Source organism: Larimichthys crocea, chromosome XXIV (genome assembly GCF_000972845.2).
Source record: "Larimichthys crocea isolate SSNF chromosome XXIV, L_crocea_2.0, whole genome shotgun sequence".
NCBI lineage: Eukaryota > Metazoa > Chordata > Actinopteri > Sciaenidae > Larimichthys > Larimichthys crocea.
In genome coordinates, this window is record NC_040034.1 from 3,224,211 (window position 1) to 3,243,795 (window position 19,585).

The following is a 19,585-nucleotide window of genomic DNA, read 5'->3' on the forward strand; positions in this document are numbered from 1 at the left end:
TTTCCAGAGACGCTTGTTTACATTTTAACATTTGGCCTGGATGTTTGTCCCGCACGCACGGGTCAGATACCAGATAGATGAAAACACATAATTTCCATAACATGTTATCTACTGCATTCACATGCAGCAGTGGTGGAAACATATTTCTTTAAGTTCTCATTTAATTTTTAGTACCACTCTGCAGAAACACCCTAAAGAAAACGTGTCCCCTGTTTATACACCGGGTTATTATCAGTGATGTGCTCATAAATAAGTGAGGGGAGTTTAATCTGGGTCAGCTGGACTTGTTGTGAAGACGTGCCATGTCTCATCCCAAGAGGCTACTTCAGTTCAGTTGTCCCACATTTAACTCAAAGAAGAAAGATGACCTGCAGGCTCAGGACCCGCCTCTGTTGATCTGCTACAGCTCCTTTAAACTATTGGCCTGTTTATAACAGGATGTCTGCATGTTTGCAGAATGCTGGATTTTGTTCTGTGAAAATAATTTATTATAAGTAGGCTAATCTTAATCTGAAGCAAATGTTCTTTATGTCACCACTGCCAGGTGTCTGTTGTAATTACCATAACATCTTATTGTTATGTAAGTCTCACTGTAGATAATATACAAACACAATGTACAGAACAAGGGGAAACACATGAATTGGTCATGTGTGTCAAAGAATAAATTAACAAAATAAAAGCACAGGAAAACGTTGTGAATCTGATCTGAGCACAGTGACATAACCGACCTATGGGCCCCACGACATGACAGTCAACAGCCACACAACACACGCATGAAGTGTGAAAGGTGGACTGCAAACTGAAGAGGAAAGCACATGTCGCCACCGTGTGTTTGAAGCCGGAGACTGCAGAGAAGGACTGAAATATTCTGATTACAGCCAGACTTTCCATCCAGGTTTATACACATTTAATACAAACAGATTTCTGTGATTGTGCAGAGAGAGGAGCCTCTGTGTACCCAGCTCTGCTCACTGACTGACACCATGTAGAGTTTATTTTATGTGTATACATGCATATTTACTTATTTATTTATTTCATCTTGTGCGGGTAGTGCTTTTTATTTATTTTATTGTTTTTTTTTTATCTTTCTATTGTGTACTTCATGTTTTTATTGTGTTTCTATTGTTGATTTATTGTGTTTTATCTTGTTGTGCAACACTTTGGAAACCCTGTGTTTGCTATCTATCTATCTATCTATCTATCTATCTATCTATCTATCTGTGTCTGTCTGTGAGCTCTGCCTGTCAGACAAGCTGCAGGGTGAAGCGGGCTCAGGCTCAGGCTCAGGTTCTGCCTGTCAGACTTCGCTCGGGGCATTAAAGCCCCTCGGTCGCTGAGGTATCCCATGATTCCTTTCGGAAAGAATAGGTCCAGTTGTCGGTACCGGTGACACTTTGAACGCGAATCCTCCTCGCTCCGTTTGTCCGTTCGGCGCGTTTAATGGGCTTGAACCCGGATCACACAGAGTTTCACTGAAGGCTGGTTTCTGTTCTACGACCGACAAAGGTGAGTGAGACCGGGACCGAGAGAGACGGTGACCTGCGAGGCCGCGGAGGGTTAGCTCAGAGGAGCTAATGTGGCTAGTTAACGTTAACCGACACACACACACACACACACACACACACACACACACACACACACACACACACACACACAGAGACACATATACACATATACACACATACACTCACACACACTCTGCGCCGTTAACAGTCAGTTACGTAACCTCGGTAAAGATTAATAACACTGAGAGACCGAGCCCGCGAAACCTGAAAAACGTAAAAACCTGAAAAACGTAACAGTGTCCTCGGTTTAATGTCCTCCTCATCTCCTTCTCCCTCATCTCCTCCTCTCCTTCTCTGCTCCTCTCTCCTCTCCTCCTTCTCTCTCCTCCTTCTCTCCTCTCCTCCTCTCCTCTCTCCTCCTTCCTCCCCTCCTCTTCTCTCCTCCTTCCTCTCTCCTCCTCCTCCTCTCCTCTCCTTCTCTTCCCTCCTCTCATCTCCTTCTCTCCTCCTCTCTCTTCCTCTCCTCCTCCTCTTCTCTCTCTCCTCTCCTCCTTCTCTCCCTCCTCCTCTCTCCTCTCCTCCTCTCCTCTCCTCTCCTCCCATCTCCTCTCCTCCTCCTCCTCCTCCTCCTCCTCCTCTCTCCTCCTCCTCAGGTTCCTGTTGTGTATCAGGATGTCTTACCCTCCTCCTCTGAACCGTCAGCAGCTCGGCCTCCCTCAGTTACCTCCCAGGATCCCGCCGCCACAGTACGGAGGGTTTGGGCCGACTGTTCCGCCAGGTAACGTAACTCAGTACACCTGTGTGTGTGTGTGTGTGTGTGTGTGTGTGTGTGTGTGTGTGTGTGTGTGTGTGTGGACCTGACAGCAGATTCACATTTTTTAAGGTTCCCAGAAACTCAGGTGAGCTCTGTGACGTGTGCGGCAGCAGCTCAGTCCACCGGAGGGTGGTCGGTTCAAGTCCCGAACATATGGAGGGTGGAGAACCCACAAACTAACTGCTGTGTGTGTGTGTGTGTGTGTGTGTGTGTGTGTGTGTGTGTTTGTAAACAAATAACATTAAAGTATCTTAAAAAAATAAAAGTCACTAAGTCACTGCTCCTTTTAAATATTCTGTATTTTAAATGTTTTCAAAGTTGATACAGATGTTCATAGATTTCATTAATTTATATATTACAGATTTATATTTAACATTTTTTACGCCGGTTCAAGTCCAGTATGGACCAAAGTATGGAGGCCTGGAGGGTGCCAGGTCACTGCCCTTGAGCAAGGCGCTGAACCCCCCACACCTGCTGCTCTGGGTGGCTGCCCATCACTCCACCGTCTCTGTCTCCACATTCACATTAATAAAAGTCTCTAATCTGAGTCAGGTGATCCTGTCTCTGTAGCACCTGGCCTCACATTCTGATTTGATGTCAGGAACACGTTAACTGCACGAGACACTTAAAGGTCCGTGATCTGTAAGAACATTAAAACAAGTAACACGGAGTTCAGATGTCACAGATCAAACTCATCACGTAAATAAATATCAGTGCAGTTGTCGGTGAGACACACACACACACACACACACACACACACCGTCGTCCTATCGTCGTCTGTGGTTGTGTATTGTTCGCCTAACACGCGGTTTGATTGTTGTGTTTCCGTCTTCAGGTACTCCCATGATTCCGGTTCATATGGGTGTTGTGACGCCCACTCCCACAGTGAGTCAGAGACAGAGTTCCTGCTTTTAAACGCATCATCATCCACTTTAACTAACTCTTATTATTAATGCGATTATTGTAATACTGTTGCTCTCGACAACTAAAACACTTGAACACCTAACCTTGATGTCGCAGGTTCTTGTCCCGACCACAATCGCCGTCGCACAGAAGCCAATGGCTCCAAAGAAGGAGACCATGAGAGCCAAGGACGCAGAGGACAGCGGCGGCCCGACCACCACCGTGTTTGTAGGGAACATCTCTGAAAAGGCGTCTGACATGTTGGTCAGGCAGCTTCTAGCGGTGAGTTGACCGAGGGCGTCGGCCACGCCCGATGTTGTTCAGTAAACATTCACGCTGCACGTACCGTGAGAAACAGTGAGCGGCACCTTGTGTCAACTCTGAGAACTGAAACACATCGTATGATTTAAATCTGAAACAGTATAAACCTCATTTTTATAACACACTTTGATGGACCATTGACTAAACATTAACATCTGTAATAATTCATTTTATTTCTGCTCTCTTTGATGTAGAAATGCGGCATTGTTCTAAGCTGGAAAAGGGTCCAAGGTGCTTCTGGGAAACTTCAAGGTAAAAACAAAACGTCACATAATTAAATGTTCTCTTGGTGTGCATGCATGGTACTGTATGATCGGACGTTAGAGAGCCACTGTGATCCTTTATTTACAGAACGAGCCTCTTTATCAGAAATTAGATGACAAACATGTCAAGTTATCAGGTATCTGTGACACTAACTTTCTTTCTGCTTATAAATCCTGGCAGCTTTTGGGTTCTGTGAGTATAAAGAGCCTGAGTCGACGCTGCGAGCCCTCAGACTTCTGCACGAGTTGCTGTTGGGGGATAAGAAGCTGTTGGTCAAAGTAGACGCCAAGACCAAGGCCCAGCTAGACGAGTGGAAGGCCAAGAAGAGGAGTGCCAACGGGGTACGCGGAGGAAAAGATAAATACAATATTTCTGTCCCGCTGATCGATGTGTGAAATAGTTTCATCCACTTTTCTGACATAAAGGGAGCCAGCGGTGTGTCAAAGAACGGGGATGAAGACGAGGAGGAGGTCCTCGACGAAGAAACCCTGCGTCGGGACCAGGTCGTGAAGGGGGCGATAGACGTCCTGATCCGAGAGTACGCAAGTGAACTGAACGCTCCCTCGCAAGACCCCGACAGTCAACCTCGCAACAAGAAGCGGAAAGAGAAGAAAGAGGAGGTAGTGTTTGCATCGAGCAGACGTTCTGCAGCTCATTCACAGTAACTGCTGAGTACTTAGTGTGTGTTCTCCCTGTGTCTCTCTCCTTTGTGTAAGGAGGATATCAATGCCATGGAGATGGAGGATGACAAGAGAGACTTGATTTCCAGAGAGATCAGTAAATTCCGCGACACACACAAGGTAATGTATCAAACTGCTGTTGTTACTCTGTAATTTAGGTTTTGGAGAAGAAATCCTCCACATTTGTAATTACAAGTTCCTCAAGAGCAGATGGAGCTGCAGTTTATAGAAACCCTGGAGGTATTTCCTCCGTAAGCCTGTTCTGTAACTGTCAACTGTAGCATGGAGGTCGTCTGTTAAGTTGTAGATTTTTTTTTTAGTATCTATCGAAGCCTTAAAGTTTTCAAACATCAACCTCTCATGGATGGCTTCATAGTTTCTGTCAGTATTCCCAAATTGGGCAAGAGTTGTTCTTATTATTCACGATACTGATTTGAGACTAAATCTTTTCGCTCTGCACAAGCTAAAGTCATCACACAGAGTGCATGGACACAATGTTAAATTCCATCTAAAGCTAATCTATTGATTAAACCCCACCAATGTGGTAGAGTTCATTTGGGTGACTAGAGCAAGATGAATCTCAGAATCTCAGCTTTGGAAAAAGTTGCGAGGATAGAATGTAAGTATGATCTTTTATTTCTTCTTTACTCATGCTGGGCGCTCCCTCCTGGAGGGTCTGCAGAGGGGCAGCTGGCTCTCACTCCACCTCACATCACATTTGTTCACACGTGGGAACAACATGCCGCCGCCACCGCTGCTGCTGTTGTACAAATTGTAAGTTGCACTCTTGCAGCTTTTAGAACGCCGGGCAGCTCAGCGAACCTCTGCAGGTCCTCAGATAATAAATGATGTGTTTGAAGAACACACACACAGACTGAGTGAGCCTAACCACTGCAGTAGTTTGAACTGCAGCCTGTAGTGTTAAAGCAGGGAGCGCCCGTCCACAGCACTCTGTGGTCTGAAGACACAAAAGGTAAGTCTGTTCTTCTTCTGTTTGTTTGTTTTTCTTTGACTCCACCCCTCCCTCCGCCCTTCAGTTACACACATGGAGATTTCCGACATATCCCGAGTGTGTTTGTGAATCATAGTGACGTCATGTGAGCGAGCGGCAGGGACAAAATAATGTGAACACCTCATGGAAGTGGGACGTTACCTCTGAAGTCGTCACTTAATCACATTTCAAACGCTGCTGCAGAGGTGGGTCACGTTAGGTCCAGACATCAGCACTTTTGTGACTGATCGAGATGATCAGTTACATTTACGTGCAGCTTGATGCGTCCCACTTCTGTGACAGTGTTTGAAAATGTGATTGAGTTGTTTTAAAGAAGACACAGACAGAGTTTTAGATCATGAGGTAAGTTTCAGGATGGTTAAGGTGTGAGTCGCCCTCCAGCTTACTCACAGTGTTAGAACAGGTAGTTCAGACTCTTCATCTTTCCTCTGTTGTTTTTGTTTATCACTCCTCAGCTGTCAGACTCACGTTTCTAACAAACCAGATAACTTCTTGTTAAATCAGCTAAAGGACTCTTTGAATCGTGGGTCTGACTCGGTTAGTTTTTTATTTTTTTAAACATTTATTGGGTTGGAGAGGCCAAAGAGACGCCAGAAGACGACCTGCTGGTAAGACCGCTTCACTAATTTCCTTGTGGTAAAATGGAATACAGCATCTGAACAAGTTGTTATTGATGTCATTGATGTGGATGAAGTGTTATTAGATGAACTGCTTCACAGGTGTCGTTTGGACCTTTTTTTTATTTTTTCCTTTTACACTTGACCTGCTTTTCCTCCCACACGTAGCCTGTAGGCTGTGTAGGGGCAGAGAGGCGCTGAAACCGTAGTCCATCACCTGTAAGTTGCACGCCAATAGCTCCAAAACTGGTCTGTAGAAAATGCCATAATATGTGTGTCAACTACCACGACAGGAAGTGGACAGGTAGTCAACATTTAGTGTTAATTTAGATATTCAGAGGACATGCCAGATACACTGAAAGGGCAGGATCAAATAAAAAATCTCAGCATCGTTCGTCCAAGTATTTTACACTGTAATAAAATGTTAAAAGTCTCTGTCCACTTGCATTGCAGTTTACCACAGAAGATCTAAATCTAAACGTGCTAAACTTCTGTACAGTGTACTCCTGGTTCCCGGGTTTGTCACTCTACAGAGCTCCCACCCCGCTGCACTTGTGTTACAGTCTGGCGCCGCTCCCCTGCATCTCAGATGACCGTGTGGAAAACACATGGGAGCCGCTGATTATGTAATTCACTAAGTTAAGGCTGTTTGCCACGTTAAGCTTGGGCTTGTTTTAATCTGCTTGGCATGCATAGGTAAGACCAAGTGGTGACCTTAAGTGTATAGTTAGAAGTTAGTGAACTTGTTGACCTGAATCTTGCAGTAAACGCAAATTAAAACCTTTAAACCCAAGAAATAAAATCACGTCATGGTGGTGCTGTGGTGTAACTAAACTCAAACATTATCTCTTACATCAGGTCAAATCTTTGACTTCTGACCGTTTGCCTGAGTGCACATTGATCAGGGAAGTTTGACCGAAGCGTATTTGCCTGCAGCAGAACGGCCTCTTATTACATCAGAGCATAATCTGAGATCACCACAGAGGACGAGCTGACCTGTTACGTATCTGAAAGAATCAGTCGATATTAGTGTCCGCCATGAGGGGAGGGCTGAAAACTGGAGCCAGGACAGGAAATGATCCATGCACGACTTTGATGTAACATAATGCAACAATTGAAAAGTTCCGTTAACGTTAGAGCTTCCCAAATACACTCCAAAGTTTTCCTAGTTAGATGGATAACTTCCACTCCTGCTGTAACTCCTTCCTTAAACACACATCTCCTTAAATCTGCAAGATTGATTTCCAGTTTATGGTTGTAAGTAAGTGTGTCCTGAATTGAGCAGTGTCTGCATTAAACCTGCTCAAGCAGCGGACCACTCTTCAGGAGGAAACATCAGGGATAAGAGGACTTGCAGCAGCCAGCCTCTCCAAGGCAATGAGTCATGGCAGTATGTGAGCATGTCTGGCCCAAGGAGTCAAAATCATTTTCAGTGCTGATAACCTGTGTATTAATGTAATGATCCTTTTTGGTGTTGACAGTCTAATAACATGTCCCCCCCCCCCCTTTTCTTCCTGTTGGGCTCCTGCAGAAACTGGAGGAGGAAAAAGGAAAGAAGGAAAAGGAGCGACTGGAGATCGAGAGGGAAAGGAGAGAGAGGGACAAAGAGCGGGAGCGCGAGAGGGAACGCCGCGACCGGGAGAAAGAGAAGGAAAGGGAGAGGGAGAGGGACAAGGAGCGGGAAAGAGACAGAGATCGCGACCGCGAACGGGAGAGGGATCGTGAACGGGAGAGGACGAAGGAGCGCGAGAGGGAGCGCGAGAGGGAGAGGAGTCGAGACGTCAGCGAAGATCGCAGCAGATCGAGGTCGGTGGGAGGACAGTGATGTCATCGTTTATGCTCAGCTGCCCTTTGAATGCACCGCGAAGCATTGACAGGCCGGGTAGAGAAGCTTCAGCAGGGCACGATGAAAATGTTCCAGTGTCATCACAGACACATTCTCATCTGTTTGAAAGGTCAAAGCTCTGGAACGGAGCTGATAAATGTCTGAAGCAGTTCATTAGATTCACCAGATGAATCCTCGTTTATGAAGCAACCTCACAGATGGAAACAGACGTAACTTTAGGGCAAAGTTTCAGTACATGTAATACAGTTCAACAGATCCATACAGCCACATGTCAATCGACTGATCCATGACCTCGAATTCTAGGAAACCTTACAGGAATTATTGGAACACACACGCTCACTCATGTAAACGTGACATAAACAAAACCAGCGTGGTAAAATGCAGCACAAGACTATTCTCATTTATTAATAATTGAATTAGACTTGCAGCATTAACCCGTTGTCTTCTGCAGAGAGAGGACCAGAGACGATAAAAAACGAGACCGCGAGGAAGATGAAGAGGACGTGTACGAACGGAGGAGACTAGAGAGGAGACTCCGAGACAAGGAGGCGGCTTACCAAGAAGTACGCACACAGCGAAATGAATTTAACGACTGTTGTTTGTGTCTGACTGTGGAAACTAACTTATTTTTTCTTCTTGCAGCGGCTGAAAAACTGGGAGATCAGGGAAAGGAAGAAGGCTCGTGACTACAGCAAAGAAACAGAGAGGGACGACGAGAGGCGTCGTGAAATGGTAAAAAATCTGACTGCATACGAGTTATTGGTTTCAGACTACGGTGCTGGATTTCTACATTAATGTGAGTGTGTGTTTTTAAATTCAGATGAAAGAAGCAAAAAGACTGAAAGAATTCCTTGAAGATTACGACGACGACAGAGACGACCCAAAATACTACAGGTGATTATCTTCGTCACGTTTGGAAGTGTGAGCTTCTTCATTTGCGTCTGTCATGACCTGACTCGTGGCTCTGATGTTCAGGGGCAGCGCTCTGCAGAAGAGACTTCGTGACAGAGAAAAGGAGACAGAATTGGACGAGCGAGACCGGAAGAGGGAGAAGGAGGAGCTGGAGGAGATCAGACAGAGGCTTCTGGCTGAAGGTCACCCTGACCCCGATGCCGAGCTGCAGAGGGTGAGTCCGTCATCGCGTTCACACTCATTAACTCAGTAACACTCGTTCTCCTCCGGTAAGCTGATTTCTTAACATAAAACCAGAAGCTTCAATAAGAAGGGTCAGGAGAGTCTGATGCCACAGAGCACATATCCAGGTTGATTACTGGTTTACTTCATGTATACGTGGCTTTGCAGTAACCTGGTTACTACAGTACATGTTGTGCGATTACCTGTGTAACCTTGAACTGGTGCAGGAGGATCTTTTATCCGTCCTGCAGTGATTGTTTCCTTTCTAGTGTCCTTCTGTTGTTAAAACTCCTCAGTCATCAAATATTGATTCCTGACACATATTAATGAGAAGTGCACGAGCTCATTTATCAGCTGTGTGTTTGTGTAGATGGAGGAGGAGGCAGAGCGCAGACGACAGCCTCCCCTGAAACTCGAACCCGAGGAGGACGTGAGCCAGGAGAAGTCCCACAAAGATCGCGATCGGGAGAAGAGAGGGTCAGGGAGGCCCGCGGAGCCGATCCCTCGAGGCCCGCCGCCCCCGCATTCGGACGATGACGATGTAGAACCGGTGGAGGATGACTACCACGACGAAGAGGACTCGCAGGAGGCCAAGCCACAGCCCAAACCCATCATGCGACCAATCACTACAGCTCCCTCAGTGTCGTCTGCCAGTGGGAACGCGACTCCAAACACGCCAGGCAACGAATCTCCCTGCGGCATCATCATCCCAGGCGAGAACACTCCTGAGGTCCAACCTCCAGAGGAGCACCGACCCAAGATTGGTCTCAGTCTCAAACTGGGTGAGTACAGTAAGGAGAGGGTCTGTTTCTTAAACATCAGCGCTTTGTGTGTGGGGATAAATATCCTCGTGTTTCTCCTCTCCAGGTGCCACCAACAGTCCCAGCCAGCTTAACGTTGGAAAGAGAAAGAAGCTGGCGACCGTGGAAAGTGTTTTTAACAAGTTTGACGACGAGGAGGCTGACGAGCAACCTCGCAAAAGGAAACTGGTTCCACTGGACTATGGTGATGACGACAAGAGCCTCGGGCTGGACGGGGCAGAGATTTCAGGAGCCAAAGGAAGCATCAACACCGAGGAGAAACGCAAGCACATAAAGAGCCTGATCGAGAAGATCCCCACAGCCCGGCCCGAGCTCTTCTCCTACCCTCTGGACTGGACCATGGTCGACTCGGTAAAGAGAGATTTTATTCCTTCATATCTCAAAGATTGTCGTGGTTTCATAATCTTTGTTTGCAGTAACGCTGAGTTCCTTTGTTCTCTCTGCAGACTCTGATGGATCGCCGCATCAGACCATGGATCAACAAGAAGATTATTGAGTACATCGGCGAGGAGGAACCCACGCTGGTCGACTTTGTCTGTTCAAAGGTTCGTGACTCAGTTTCACCATGTAGAATGTGAAAGTTTGAATATTTTGACATTGATTTTTATTTATTTAGAGTGTGTGTGTCTCTGTTTGTTGTTGCTCTGCTGCTCATTTGAACTGAATGTTTCTTTTCCTCTCCAGGTGATGGCACACAGCACTCCTCAGGGTATTCTTGATGATGTTGCTATGGTGAGTTGAAACTACCGGATCACGAAGCCAGTTTGATTAACCGTTGATTGATGTTTTAAGGAGGTGACCAGTTACCTGCTTCTACTTCTGGATGGATTACCGTGACATTTTGTCATTAGTCATGACATTCATGGTCCCCATGGGAAGAAGTAATCAAGTCATCGATCTGTGTTGATCTAAAGTTTCTGTCTGTGTTCAGGTTCTCGATGAAGAAGCAGAGGTCTTCATAGTCAAAATGTGGAGGCTGTTGATATATGAAACAGAAGCAAAGAAGATCGGCCTGGTGAAGTAAAGCCCACGTCTCCCCGTCTGACCTCCTTTAGCTCGCAGTCCTGCTGCCTTCAGTTTTCTGGTCCAGCAGACTGTCAACATGTGTCTATACATCCCTCCATTCCATCAGCAAGGAGCTGCTGCCTTGTATGTGTGTTTGTTTGGAAGGGGAAGTCCGAGCTGTGAACAGAAAGTTTGCACAAACATACTGCATGATAAAACTTTGGTTGTATTTTTTCCCCTTTGTTGATGCTGTTGAGGCAAAAGACAGCCACATTTCCCCCATCTGTTCTCCAATACGTCGGACACATTCTGCTTTGATTTACTGTTGTCACGTTGAGGCACTGCTCCATTGTGTGAACTAATAAATATGCTTTTTTTAGAAACGTGTTTGTCTTTAATGTGTCTCACTGTGGCTGCTTATAAATGCCTCAGAAAGGTTTGTTGTATTCCTTCTTTGTTAGTCACTTTTAAACTGTGACAATCTTTTGAATTATACAAATTTCAGGGGAAAAGTCAGTTTTTTTTTAAGAAAAAAAAAAAAGCAGGAAAAGGACAAAAAAAACCCAGAATTTTAGGGGAAAAAAAGTTAAAATAAAAAACAATATAAGTCAATTTTGAAAAAAAAAAAAAAAAGTCGAATTTTAGGGAAAAAGTACGATGGAGTATTAGGGCCACATTTAAATAAAAAAATTTTTTTGGAATTAATTACGCCAATAAAGTTGTTATCAAATATGGCGAGAATTAATTACTCACAATATTTAATAACGACTTTAATCTCAATTTCCAATTTTTAGTTTTATGAGAATGAAAAGTCAAGAATATGAGATTTTACTACTTTAACACAACAGTCAGAGTAGCAGCTCATAATTTTGACTTTTCATCTCATAATTATGACTTAGCATGTGATTTTATTTTTATTTTAGCTTCCGTACAAAAGTCTAAGTTGAGCAAAATAAAGTATTTTGGTGGGGAAGCCCAAATATAATGAGGCTACATTGGTGTTCATAGTTAGCTGATACAAATGTTTATAGATTTGATTAATTGAATTATATATTAGAGATATAATTTGACTGTTTGGGCCACAATACATGAAAAAAAAAAAACATTTTCCAAATCATGAATCATGAAGACAAACTCTGGGACTTATAATATAAATGTAAACAACAATAATATAAATGTAAACAATAATATAAATGTAAACAACAATAATATAAATGTAAACAACAATAATATAAATAATATAAATGTAATAGAACAATAACTTAATTTAAATGATTATAAACTCTTATAATAGGGGGCGGGATCAAACCCGTGGCAGCAGTTTTGAACCAATCACAGCGGGTCTGAGCTCATCACCTGTCTCGGTACTTCCTCCTGCGTGTCTCGTGCAGCGGTTCTCTGACGTGGCAGGTTCGCGTGGACAGGTGACCCGGAAGTCCTTCTCCTCGGCACCAAACAAGAGAGGATGTTCTGTTAGCTTAGCTCGGTTAGCCTGGGTCACCGAGTCGGGAAGTCGCGGTACCGTTTGTTGACAGCCGAACCAGCCGAACCGGCCGGAAACGATGCGGAGTTTCCGACGTGTGCACGTGACCGTGAACGCACCAGGAGCGATCAGCTGTTAGTTTGAACCGATGCTAGTTAGCTTAGCTCGCGTTACCGAGGCCAGCTGCCGTTACCGTCTCCGTTCAACCGAACACATCGACGGTTTTTACCCCAGCACACTGCAGCCGGTCCGGGGCATGTGACTGAACCCGACCAGCACCACAGAAAGCCCGCGTGTGTCCGTGAGTTCGGTTCGGATTCGCCTGCAGAGAGAAACATGGACGACTTCAGCTCCATCAGCCTGCTGTCCGTGGCCATGCTGGTCGGGTGTTATGTGGCAGGAACGATTCCTCTGGCCGTCAACTTCTCTGAGGTCAGTCTGCAACACACAGCTCACCTGTTCACCTGTGTACACCTGTGTTCACCTGTGTACACCTGTGTACACCTTCACCTGTGTGACTAACTCACAGCACCTCCGCTTCTGTTTCAGGAGAAGCTGAAGCTGATCACGGTGCTGGGAGCCGGGCTGCTGTGTGGGACCGCGCTGGCTGTGATCATCCCTGAAGGAGTCCACGCACTGTACGAGGAAATCCTGGAAGGTACACACACACAGACAGACACACACACACACACACACACACACACACACACACAGAGACAGACACAGACACACACACACACAGACACACAGACAGACACACACAGACAAACACACACAGACACAGACACAACACAGACAAACACACAAACACACACACAGACACACACACACAAACACACCACACACACACACACACACACCAACACACGCACACACAGACACACACACACACACACACACACACCACAGACAAACACAAACACACACACCACAGACACACACAGACAGACACACACACAGACACACACACACACACACACACACACACACACAGACACAGACAGACAGACAAACACAGACACACACACACACACCACTGACACACACAAACACACACACCACAGACACACACAAACACACACACCACAGACAAACACAAACACACATACACACACACACACCACACACAGACAGACACACACACACACAGCAAAAGTCAGGTTAGTTAGTTTCATGTAGACAAGTAAAGTTTAAAAGACGAGAGACACAAACATAAAAAGTCACTGTAGTGTAAACATGTTTTAAATACAGATATATGGACGTGAGGATCTACAGATGTTAGAATGAGTCGTCTGACCCACTGTCCAAAATCCAAACACACGATGCAGACTGAGTTCATAGTGACGTAAAGTCTGACTCGATTTATTGTGAACTTAGAAACACATTTTGTTTTGCGTCGTTGTTTTCCACCAGGATAATAATAGTTTGTCAGTCTCAGGTCGGTGTGTTGGAGGCCTCGGGGTTAAAAGACAAATTCTTTCATGTCAGGCTCCTTCAGCAGGACAGTGCCGAGACATACAGAGACATATAGAGACAGTGCAGAGACATATAGAGACATATAGAGACAGTGCAGAGACGTATAGAGACAGTGCAGAGACAGTGCAGAGACATATAGAGACAGTGCAGAGACATATAGAGACAGTGCAGAGACATATAGAGACATACAGAGACATACAGAGACATATAGAGACATATAGAGACAGTGCAGAGACATACAGAGACATATAGAGACAGTGCAGAGACATACAGAGACATACAGAGACATACAGAGACAGACAGAGACATACAGAGACAGTGCAGAGACATACAGAGACAGTGCAGAGACATACAGAGACATATAGAGACAGAGCAGAGACATATAGAGACAGTGCAGAGACATATAGAGACAGTGCAGAGACATATAGAGACAGTGCAGAGACATAGAGAGACAGTGCAGAGACATAGAGAGACAGTGCAGAGACGTATAGAGACAGAGACATATAGAGACATATAGAGCCGTGTATGTTACAGACTCTTCAAACAGAACAAAGTTCAGTGTGTGGTACAGTCCAAGTTGCGTAACGAATTTAGTCAAACAGAAGTTTGACCGGTGTGTCTCTGCTGATCTCTGCAGTGTCCATCTCCCTCTCTCTGTCTGTCTTCCTGCAGGCGGACACCACAGCCACGGCCAGGCCGGTGTCGTGGAAGTGTCCGAGTCGAAGGGTGAAGCAGAATCGGTTCTGACCGCCGGCGGGAAACACGAGCACAGTCACGAGCAGCTTCACGCCTGCATCGGCGTGTCTCTGGTGCTGGGCTTCGTCTTCATGCTGCTGGTGGACCAGATAGGCAGTTCTCATGTGCACAGCACTGAAGGTGTGTATCACAGGAGACCGAGTACGGCACACAGGTCCGGACTCGTTAGCCTCATCAAGCACTGATCTACTCTGGAGAGAAATGATTGAGTTGAATTAGACTTCAGATCCTCCAGATGACACAGCTGCAAACTCCGGTCACGCGTCACAGACGGTTCACAAAGTCCGCCAACACGAGAGGGCACGCTGTCCTCGCTCAGTGCGGAGGCTCAGTTCAACTTTCATGTGTCATATTATTTATATGTTATTGTTTTTTCTGGTTCAGATCCAGAGTCGGCACGAGTCGCCTCCTCCAAAATCACCACCACCCTGGGCCTCGTCGTCCACGCTGCAGGTCGGTTTGTTTCTGGAAGTTCTCTCAGAATTCTCACGGTGATGCCGGATAAGACTTTTAAAAGTGATAGAGAAAGATGTTTGACATCGAAAGGGGTTTTCTCTGTGACTTCAAGTTAAAAAGCAAAGGTGATGATTGAATCAGAGCTTCGTTAACGTCGTACTGATTGTCAGATCTTAAAGGTTTCTGTGTCTTCTGCCTCCAGCTGACGGCGTGGCTCTGGGAGCTGCTGCCTCCACGTCTCAGACCAGCGTTCAGCTCATTGTGTTTGTAGCCATCATGCTGCATAAGGTAACAATGGCTCACATCTTGTTTGAATTGTGATGAATCAGCCTGTACATTGCGATGTGAACTCTTCTGCCCCGTGCTCTGCAGGCTCCGGCGGCGTTCGGCCTGGTATCGTTCCTGATGCACGCCGGGCTCGAGAGGAACCGCATCCGCAAACATCTCCTCGTCTTTGCCTTGGCAGCGCCCGTCCTCGCCATGCTCACCTTTTTAGGCCTCAGTCAGGTAGATGTTCATATCTGTGTGTCATCAGCAGCGAGTGTACGTCTCGTATGACTGTGCCTCACTCTGTTCTTGTTTGTTCCTCTTTCAGAGCAGCAAGGAGGCCCTGTCAGACATCAACGCCACTGGCGTCGCCATGCTCTTCTCTGCCGGAACCTTCCTTTACGTGGCCACCGTCCACGTCCTCCCTGAGGTGGGAGGCGGCGGCCACAGCCACGCTCCCTCCGGAGGCAACGGAGGCAAAGGACTGAGCAAGGTGGAGGTGGTGGCTCTGGTGCTGGGCTGCCTCATTCCTCTGGTGCTGTCCGTCGGTCACCACCATTAGACCCCGGAGCTCAGGACGGATTTCAGACGGGTGTACAGAGGGGAAACGGAGAACTTCAAACGTTGCGGATCTAAATGTCTTATTGTTCGTCGTCTGCTGATGGACCTCGTGGACCAGAATGGCGCTCGTTGCGAGGACGTCTTGTGACTCAAAACTGACCCTGAAACAGGAAACAAATGAATGTCAGGGAAGTCGGAGTCTGCAGAGACAACGGAGGCACGCAACGATCTTTTTTTTTTTTTTTTTACAGACACTAACGACGAAACTTCTCACAGCTACTGTTCGTGTTCATTTGTTCCATCTTTGAAGAGCCACAGGTGGAACTTCATCACCGATCCAGAAGTCAAAGAACCGACCCTGATTTCATTCGTCATGTTTTACTAGACGGCTGTTGCACAGGGAGATTTAGATGGTCTTGATTTCAGCCTGTGGTATCAAGAAAGAAAACTATATATATATTGTACAGTGTAAATGCAACAATCCAGATTGATTCGAACTGAAGTGCCATATTAGCAACATGAAGAGACGTTTTTTAACCCGGTCTCTGTCGATGACGCAGGATGAGAGACGAGCTCGAATTAACCAGCCGGAGGCTCGTAACACGTTTTTGTCTTTGTCTTGAAAAATCAGCTATGACGAGCGGCTTCACGGCTCCGCGACCTGTCCTACGACGAGTTCTCATGGCGTGTCTGTCCTGTATAAACCCGCACGCACAGGTTCACAGACCAGCCTCATGTGTCACCACACCAACTGTCACTTTTATTTGATCTGTTTCGCTTCTGGATGTTTATTTCTGTTTTACATGGAGAGTCATTCTAAATAGAGATGTGGGGGGATGTACAGAACTGTCTTAAGTGATTGTTTAGTTTGTTATTAAGCTTCGTCAGAGGTGGAGGGTCTTTACAGCAGCTCCAGCATTAACTGTACCACATGTTTAGGGACCATCGGGTGATAATCGCAGATCCTGTAAGATTTCAAACAAACCTGCTTTTAGTCTTTTAGTTGGTTCGTCCCTCGTTAATGAGCAATAATCACACGAGAAATGAAGAGTCTGAAACGGGCACAGAGGATTCACCTTCATCTTTAACGCTTGTTTTCAGATTCACGTATCAAAGTCTGTCACCTCCCGTCCCAACACGCCTCGCGTCTGTCAAAGGTCGACGTGTTACGACCTCTCCTCTGTCAGGATACATGGATACTGTTACTGTGTCACTGTGCCTGCTCACAGCAGAGCTCATGTATATGTATGTATGTATGTGTGTATGTGTGCTGTACAGAGGAACTCCTTCCTACCACAATCATCATGATCTCTGTGTGAGTTGGGACTGCACACTCACACACTTGTTTTATTTGATTGGAGGTTTTGGACTCTACAGACTGTTTTATGTATAAATTGAACAGTTTTACACACGAAACTCGTCGATTCATTCAAAGTTTAAATGATGAGAAGAAACCCACCGCGATGCTTTTTCAGGCGTCCTTGTGTGACTGCGAGAGAAAGTGGACGGTTCGCATGCAGACCAGCAGCTGCATGGACATTTTATTTTCTGTGTGTGTGCAAAAAGGGAAAAACCTGCTGCGTGCTTCACGCCTGGAGGACAGCCCCATTATGTGCCATTCATCTTTCTAAACATGGTTCAGCTGTTGAATCAACGTGTTTAAGGCCACAACTGAATATTTTCATTATCCCAGAATCCAAGGTGACGTCTTGAAATGTTTTGCTTTGTCCAAAACTCCAAACTTTATCATTTCACTGTCATAGAAGAACCTAGAAAACCTTTTTTTGTGTGTTTTGTTCATGATTTATCAAACCGCCTCAGAAAACACGGTTTAAAATACGATTAAAGTCTCTAAGATGAAATATTCACGTCAAAATCAAAAGTTAAAGTTGCTTTAGCGTTTTAAAAACTCACCTGACGTTCTTCGTCAGGACTCTGTGGGTGTGTTTGACCAGATCTAACCAACTGTTATTAAAATAAGCAAACAAGGCGCAAAAAAAATGCATGATTGGTTTATGGAAGTAACATGACGGCTGCCCACATCAAACCAGTGAAAAGAAAACAAACATGAAAAAAACTAAAAGTTTCAAACTTTGGCAGAAAAGTTCATGTAGAAGCATCGATCACTGCAAAGATCTGAGTGAGTAAATGAATATGAATCATAATCAAAATGTTTGTTTTTGTCTCATGTCTCTGCATGGTGAAAACCAAACATCTCCAAACGCGGTGACTTTGAATTCTTCAGATAAGTTGAAGGATTAAAAGTTCTTTTGTTGTTGAGAGTGTCAGACTGCTCATGAACAGTGAAGGTGTTATTAGTTTCTTCTGTCCATCATATGAAGATCTGCCTTCAGGATAATGTGACCACGTTTAAATGAGAACAGATCAAGTTGGATCATCCAGAGTTTTTTTTTTTTATTTTGCATTCGAAACATTCAGACTCTGGAAGATTCTCACTTGATTTGTTGAACTCAGAAGTTTCATATTCGCTTCGTCTGTCTCCGTCTGTTACATTGACGTTAGGACGGGACGTCTGCACAGTTTGGACAGGAGGAATAATTCCAGTGAGACGCTTCAGCTGGATTCATGCTGCACGGACAGCTGACTGTTTTTGGAGATCCGTGGTTTTCACAGGAGAGAGACAGAAACGATGTTAGTGTTCGAACCTGTTTCCTGATGTTAACGTTGTTTTTATTAAATGAATATGAAGCTTCAGCAGTTAAAATGCTGCACTCTGATTGGCTGATAACCTTTAACATTGACTCTCACAGATTGATCACACGTGCACAGATTACAAATGAAAACACCAGAATCCCTTTAAACCGCCACATGTCTGCGGGAGGAGATGACGGCACATGTTGGGGCTGAGTGGACGTTTCAGTTCGGATCCGTTTGGATCGGTTCTAGGGTCGGGTTCATATTTGTAGTTTCAGTGGGGTTAGGTGTCTTTTTTTCTATTTCTATTGTTTCCTGTCATTCCAGAATGAGTCTGCCTTATTTCCAAACTCTTTGATTGTGAACATTGGTTGTAAAGCGACGTGTTTTATGACGACTAAATTAAAGTTTTTTTAACTGGTGAAAATGTTTGTTTGATGATTCATGTGGCAGCTCAGTAACTTTGTAACTGTCTGTTTAGGATTTGGACTTAAATTGTTGCTTTAATGTTTTTTTTAATGTTCGTTTTCATCTCGTCTTCATCGAGGTAAGAATTTCCCTTAGATCAAATCTTTAAAATCGATGACTGGACGTTTCAGGCTGATGCATTTCTCTGTTGAAGCTGAGCTGTCAATATCTTCGTAATCCGCCCTGACACATGTTCTGTAAATTAATCTGATACTCACGACGATGCTGAGCTGCGTGTTGCTCATCTGCCACGCCTCTGCTGCCACAGATGTTCTAAGTATCGGGTGGAGGGATGGATGGAGAGTCCATACCTGCCAAGAGCTGCAGACTGCTGCGAGCACAGTAATCTGAATATCAGCTTCTACTGGCTGGAATGTATCAACCGGCTTCAGATTTAACCACTCATTCCTAAAGCTTCCCTCCCCCATCGCCTCCCAGTATCCCTCCTCTTCCTCCCTCCTCTTCCTCCCTCCCTGCCTCTTTCTCCCTGTTTCCTCTCCGCTGTGCCGTGCAGTCAGTCTGCCTCCAGCTGATGAGCGTA

At 45.4% G+C, this 19,585-nt stretch overlaps 2 protein-coding genes across 3 annotated transcripts; both read left to right on the forward strand.

Moving 5' to 3' along the window:
• Positions 1–1,326: 1,326 nt before the first annotated feature.
• On the forward strand, positions 1,327–11,307 carry rbm25a (RNA binding motif protein 25a). 2 transcript variants are annotated; one of them, XM_010751258.3, is made up of 18 exons: positions 1,327–1,506; positions 2,159–2,283; positions 3,155–3,204; positions 3,340–3,504; positions 3,738–3,795; positions 3,988–4,148; positions 4,233–4,427; positions 4,524–4,607; positions 7,648–7,922; positions 8,414–8,525; positions 8,605–8,694; positions 8,783–8,856; positions 8,938–9,088; positions 9,467–9,878; positions 9,964–10,268; positions 10,364–10,462; positions 10,602–10,649; positions 10,849–11,307. In XM_010751258.3, exons 2-18 carry the CDS (start codon positions 2,178–2,180, stop codon positions 10,939–10,941), a joined length of 2,478 nt encoding a protein of 825 aa, XP_010749560.2. In that variant the 5' UTR covers positions 1,327–1,506; positions 2,159–2,177; the 3' UTR covers positions 10,942–11,307. The 2 variants fall into 2 exon arrangements, with proteins under 2 accessions (XP_010749560.2, XP_010749561.2); XM_010751259.3 differs by having other exon boundaries at positions 4,527–4,607.
• A 927-nt stretch (positions 11,308–12,234) lies between these two features.
• slc39a9 (solute carrier family 39 member 9) lies at positions 12,235–18,998 on the forward strand. Its single transcript, XM_019278023.2, has 7 exons — positions 12,235–12,837; positions 12,955–13,063; positions 14,554–14,757; positions 15,022–15,090; positions 15,296–15,381; positions 15,466–15,600; positions 15,689–18,998. The coding sequence occupies exons 1-7, from the start codon at positions 12,742–12,744 to the stop codon at positions 15,920–15,922; spliced, it is 933 nt and encodes a 310-aa protein (XP_019133568.1). The 5' UTR covers positions 12,235–12,741; the 3' UTR covers positions 15,923–18,998.
• Positions 18,999–19,585: the final 587 nt, after the last annotated feature.

Bases quoted from the DNA above. Each gene is read 5' to 3' on its own strand.
- rbm25a (XM_010751258.3), top strand. From the start codon at position 2,178: ATGTCTTACCCTCCTCCTCTGAACCGTCAGCAGCTCGGCCTCCCTCAG. The intron at 4,428-4,523 runs GTAGTGTTTGCA...CCTTTGTGTAAG, and splicing joins GGAAAGAGAAGAAAGAGGAG to GAGGATATCAATGCCATGGA. The intron at 10,269-10,363 runs GTAAAGAGAGAT...TTCTCTCTGCAG, and splicing joins ACTGGACCATGGTCGACTCG to ACTCTGATGGATCGCCGCAT.
- slc39a9 (XM_019278023.2), top strand. From the start codon at position 12,742: ATGGACGACTTCAGCTCCATCAGCCTGCTGTCCGTGGCCATGCTGGTC. The intron at 14,758-15,021 runs GTGTGTATCACA...TTTCTGGTTCAG, and splicing joins TCATGTGCACAGCACTGAAG to ATCCAGAGTCGGCACGAGTC. The intron at 15,382-15,465 runs GTAACAATGGCT...CGTGCTCTGCAG, and splicing joins TAGCCATCATGCTGCATAAG to GCTCCGGCGGCGTTCGGCCT.